A 6,000-nucleotide genomic window follows, 5' to 3' on the forward strand; every position below is an offset into this window, starting at 1 on the left:
CTGCAGACATCTTGCTGAGCGCTGAGGTTGCTGCTAAACACACCGATACTGGCGTCGTGGGCCGGGGTGCCACTCGCCCTCGGTCAGCAACACAAGGTGGACACAGGTCAAAGACATTCAGACCAGGCCACGCGTCAAGATCTATCTGTGGATTGAGCTATCCGAATTGTCAGACCCACAGCACCGCGTGGGATGAGCTATCCGAGCCGTCAGGAGCCCCCTAAGGGCTCAGCTATCCGGAGCGTCACAAAGAAACACCATACAAGGACTGAGCCTTCCGAGTCATCAGGAGCTCCCCAGTTCCCGTGAACTGAGAGATCCGAACTAGACCGTCTGCTCGCCCGCTAAATTTACCGTCGCCGGCCCGCCGCCGGTTGTCTGGAGGACAGTGGACCGTCAGTGCCCATCAGCACCCTGACCTCACCAGTACGGAGCGTGGGCGACGCGCCCCTCCAGACAGGCAGCCAACCAGAAAACCACCTCGGCGGCGCGTCACCGGTAACCAGTCTGCACAGCTATTATGAGCGGCTCCGACCGACCGGGCGGTGATGAAACACAGCTCACAGCCGACTGAGCTTACCGTCCGAGTAAGCTGACAAAGACTGGGCAAACCATCTCCAAATAAAGATATCTAAATTTCGTGCAGCTTCAAAGAAAGACAACTGCTGCTTTGGTATGTGATTGCTTCATTCAACAAAAATGAATGAAAATAGGGCGGCCGAGACACTGACCTGAGCTCATTAGTTCGAGGATAAAGAGTCTAGCATGTTGAACAATGACACAAATAAAATGCTTAATGTTTGTGGATGTGGATCATGTTTAATTTAGATATACATATGAGGAGTTCACTCCATCTGTGCTGGGGACTCCTTAAATAGGATCCCGGTGCGTTTTCTTGCGTATAATGTAGGCTTAGGTTGAGGTGAACTCAAATAACAACAATCAGACCATATTCTTGGTATACGTAATCAAATAAGACTTTCCCCAATTAATACTTGAATGTTTTGTGAGTGGCGAGTGTCAGAAAAAGCAGCGATTACTCACATGGCGATTACCAGGTAAGCCCAGTGAAAAATCTCTTCAGATGAATGGAAAACACAGTGAAGGAGCTTTCAGACAATTTAGCAGAAATAAGGGACAAAAGGATTGATGATTGTTGCACGTAAAGCTGGCGCTTGTGAATGCTTAGCATCATTCATGAATCGCCATTGACAAAAGGTCAATGGCTTCTCGTTAGCACGTTAGCACGCACATACACACCAAACATATAAAGGACCTCTCCATGATCCATCTGAGTGGCGGCAATTGGGAATAATTGCCGATAAAAACCGCACCGAGCCGCCTCAACAGGCACCTGGAAGTACCTAGGTATTCACACTCGGAATTACTTAACGGGCATGAATGATTTTTTTTTTTTTTTGCATCAAACACGACATAAGAGACACCAGTACGCCCCTTCAGCAGTAAGGGGAAGGCGGAACAAGGTGTGACAAACAATCAGGCACAGGTGCCCAACTCTTTGTGATGTGACTTGAATTTTGTTTGTTTTGTTAGGTTAGGCTCATTCGGTCTAATACTCGTAAGACCATCTCAGAGCCGGAAGGATGATAGGAATTAGGGGGAGGTATTGGTCTGGTCGGGTAACCTTTGTTTGTTTATTGGGGCTTTAGGGCGCGCCGACACCCTGGTGACAAATCGGGGCTGAGCGCCTTAAAGAAGACCTACATAAAGGCTTGACAACATTGGTTAGATGTTTGATATTTCAATAATCATCAAGACAAAACAGACCCATTACACCATCCCTTCCTTGTATGTACGTAAAATTCCCAGTTCTCAATCTAACGGTCGATGGATGGGTGTGTGAGAACGGATAGTTGATGGATTTGGATATTGACTTGAATATGAAAGACCATGCAAAAGCTCCTTGTGTATTTTATCCTGACCTTCCGAGTCTACCTATTTTATCAGTATGATATGTTTCGAGTTCAGAGTTTCTGATGGATAACTGGCACTGCACTGAAACTTCGACCAATGCAAGCTGAAATAAAAGCTGTGAGACAGTGGCTCCATCCCAAAAGACCAAGCTTTAGTACCCGGCAGCACCGCGAGGTGGCAGCACCTCACCCACAAAAGATGTGCTGGCCGTGGGAGCCATACCATGGCTCAGTCCAGCTGGCATGTCTTCAAGGTAATTTGGCTGGTTCAGAAGCCACTGGCTGAAAGTAACTGTCAAAGCGGTGTGTGGCAGAAGGGAGCCATCATGGCTCCCTTCTGCCACACACCGCTTTGACAGTTACTTTCAGCCAGTGGCTTCTGAACCAGCCAAATTACCTTGAAGACATGCCAGCTGGACTGATGAAGATGGTTACCTTTCAAGCAAAGCTCCAACAAGCAAAACGAGCGATACTAATCACCAGTTGGCCCAGGCACCAGAGTCGCCTGTCGAGAGCAGGACAACAAGAAATTCATGTGCTGGGCGGCTCTCGTGAAAGGACAGTTGATGCTCCACTGGTTTCCCATCAACCAGAATGGACGTGGACAGGCAGGCGTATATGAGACTCCTTGACGAAAAATACAAGGTGTCAGACCTCTGTGCTTTCAGAGGGACGGTGTGACCGTCCCCACCACCGCGGCAGCTCGCGCCTGGCTGAAGGACAAGTTGGGCAGCCGCGGGTCATCAGCCGGCTGAAGGATCATGCTCGGCGAGTGGGGCGGCAAAGAAAAGCCGGCGAACGGTTCATGTCAAGTTTTATGAAAATGATCAACTTTGGTCCCCCAATGGCAAATTCTCCAGACCAGTAAAACGCCTTTTGGGCGAAGAACGAGCGAGCGAGATAGTGAGCCCTGCAGGCTGCGCGTGCGGAAGGGCGAGAGGGTACTTCCAACGGGCTTGCGCAAAGCACCCTTCTAACCGGTCGCTAGCGGTGTACCAAATTTGAACGCAATCGGCCCAGCCGTTCCTGAGATCTGGAAGCGGCATTCTGCACGTGCGCACGTGCAAACGGGGTCCAAACTGACTTTTTCACTGCACCCTACTAACTAGTCCCCAACCGTGTACCAAATTTGAGCGCAATCGGCCCAGCCGTTCTCGAGATCTGGAAGCGCCCCCTGCACGTGCGCACGTGCAGTAGCACCTTAACCGCAACACATAGGAATGCATTGCCTGGTGGGTGCCCACCTGCATGCCAAGTTTCAGCGAAATCGCCCCAGTAATTATCGAGTTATCAAAATGGGAACAAATTTGACACCTCTTATTGTTGTATTTTGCACGTGCACTGGGGGTGACCCACATGCATCGAGAGTATCCTATTTTTGGAAGAAGGGATGCTGCTACCCTATAAAAATTACCGCAAGTCAATCGCCCAAGCGGCTGCTGAGATATGAGCCTCTCAAAATCACTACTTTCGCAAAACAGCTTGAACACCCTTGACTTTTCACGTGGCACGTGCCACGACGGTCACTGAGATGTATAAAAAGTAGTCTATTACGGGGTAGAAGGGATGGGGCTACCCAGCAAAAAAAAGACCGCAGGCCAATCGGTCCAGCGGTTGCTGAGATATAAGCCTCTCAAAAGCGTTAGGCACAGGCCGGGCCGGGCCGGGCCGCTCATACTGAGATTTTTCCGTTATATTGAAAAGACTCGCTTCGCTCGCTGCGCTCGCTCGCTCGTAATAACCCGGACTTCCTTAATCGGACCGTGGAGACACTCTTTGGCTGCGAGTTCTGGTCATCATAAGCTTTGCCTCGACCACTTTGTTCGATCAAATTATTTGAAATAGATTCATTGAAAGAGCAAATGACATTTTGCATGTAATTGTGTGTTTCTGCACCGTGGGTTGACACTATTTTTAGTGAAAAACTGGTTACTAAGAAAAAAAAATAACTTATTATGTCAGAAAAAAATATTTAATCTGGCTTGGTCCAATAAGGAAGGTTGAAAATAAACAATTTGTTAATAAAAAAATGTATCAATCATGTTCAATGTAAATTGCATATGTGAATTTGTAAAAGCAACTACTTATAAAAAATGTCAACATGTATGCATATGTGTCAGGTAAGCATTAGTTTGGTTTATTTAGGCATCACCAGCTCAGGAAGTTCTTAAGATAGAAATGCTTAATATTAATAGCACATTACCCACAGACTGTGAAATTGCTGACCATGTTTGAGTTGACCTATTAAATAGTGAATTAATCCTCTCAAATATCTTGAGACTGGTAGTTTGCTGTTGAAGCTAAATTAGGCTACATCAATTGTAGGATTCATTGGTGTTAATTTTGCCCAACAAATCATTTAATTATTCCTAAAAGAACAAATTTAGTTGAACATATGAATGGGTTGTATTGAAGGTTACACATGTGTCAAAATAATATTTTAAAGTGTGTGGTGTGTCAGAAATGAAGTTTCAATCCCTTTAGGTTAAATTACCATAAAAGATATTGTAATGCTGTTACCTACCTACCTTATTAGGGGAAGCTAGGCAGCACCAGTTCTGGCTGAGAACTATTTGCTTAAAATTAGACCAAAAGTTCATTGTATTTTTCTTAACTCTTTCCAAGAGTCTAGAAAGCTTGAGTAAGATAAATACATATTTCAATACTATAAAACATGAGCCCAGTAATATCAGTCATGATTTTCATTGATCCTAGTATCTTTTCTCTGCACATCTTAGCTATGACTTTATGAGACTAACCAGAACAGAACTATCTCATCTTTGATCTTAGATCATCAACTTTAACATCTTAAAACTAAAAGCGCATCAGTACTGAGGATTGGACATCTGCAAATCAAATTTCTATATTGTCTAATGCTGATTCTCATGATTTTTGTGCCCCCTTTGCACCTACATTGCCAATCTGTTTTGTTCACATTCAATGGATTATTCTAGGAATTGCCAGCAATGAGTGTTCTCACCAGACCATGTGGATTTTATCTCAATAATCAAATACTTAGGTATAACCTACACTCTGTTAATAACATAATTCACCCCTCTTATGTATTTGATTAATTTATGTTAAGGATGAGCTAACATGCCATAGCAATGTTGAATGTGGTACAGCTGTGACATTTGGAAAGGTAACAAAAAAGCAAGTTCCTTCATCAAAGATTACTTGTAATGGTAGGTACCTACCTCATCTTGATCTTCACCTCACTGGTCACAATCGAAGTTGGTTGAAGTTCCCATCCAATTACAACTTACAGGCATAGGTGACAGGAGCACTCGCCACTCAGTTTGAGTTCCGCAAAGATAACTTCTAGGTACTAAAAAAGTTGAACAATTTGAAAAAGCAATACAATTATGTCTGAGCCTTTCACAGTCAGAACTCAAAAGTTTAAGTTATCATTATTCTTATGGTTCAACAGCACACACCAAAAGCCCGCAAGACGACTAGCTCATTCGTATTGGTAATTGGACTTACCATTCTCGTGGTCCTCACTGCTGCCATTGTCAGAGGGAGAAATCATCTTGTAGATTTTGTGTTCTCCTCTTCACAGGTAGAAGCAGTTTTGAAAATGTTTAACCAGGAGCAGTTTCAGTTTAGGTTCTGATAATCACATCAACATGTAGGTAACCACTCAGAAACTCTTCGTCTTCCTATCACATTACTAATATCACAAAGTTTAGGAGATTCTTCTTCTCCGAACCCGTTTGATTTAAGGTTATTTGTTTTATATAGGCTAAAATGGCAGTGGAAAAATTAATATGCAAATTCTGGACGCAATTAATCAGCTCCCATTCCCGTCAATGCTTTCCTGAAAGTGGGCGGTCTCTTGCTTGTTTGGTGCGCTACTTTCGTCGCTTTTGTCTTATTTCTGCAAACCAAGCTGAAGTAGAAGTTGCTACTAAATTGTATTGCTGCCTTATTGATGTGGTGCGCGCGAATTTCGGCTTCAACTATGAGCCATTTTGACAATATTTCTAACTACCAAGCATGCTTAAAAAAACATGTCATTTTGAGAAAACCTTGCAACACTCAACAGTGCAACCACGTCAGCTCT

The 6,000-nt window shown here is 44.4% G+C and overlaps 1 protein-coding gene across 2 annotated transcripts in view; it reads right to left on the minus strand.

Moving 5' to 3' along the window:
• The window catches only part of LOC122365560 (transcriptional activator protein Pur-beta-B-like), a 51,975-nt gene extending 46,193 nt beyond the window's left edge, over nt 1-5,782 (minus strand). For both annotated transcript variants that reach the window (XM_043336870.1, XM_043336868.1), the window contains exon 1: nt 5,421-5,782. In XM_043336870.1, the coding sequence (XP_043192805.1) occupies nt 5,421-5,466 (46 nt within the window). In that variant the 5' untranslated portion in view covers nt 5,467-5,782. The remainder of the gene's footprint in view (nt 1-5,420) is intronic.
• Between the last annotated feature and the right edge of the window lie 218 nt (nt 5,783-6,000).

This window comes from Amphibalanus amphitrite, unplaced genomic scaffold (genome assembly GCF_019059575.1).
Source record: "Amphibalanus amphitrite isolate SeventyFive unplaced genomic scaffold, NRLGWU_Aamphi_draft 000748F_arrow, whole genome shotgun sequence".
Lineage (NCBI taxonomy): Eukaryota > Metazoa > Arthropoda > Thecostraca > Balanomorpha > Balanidae > Amphibalanus > Amphibalanus amphitrite.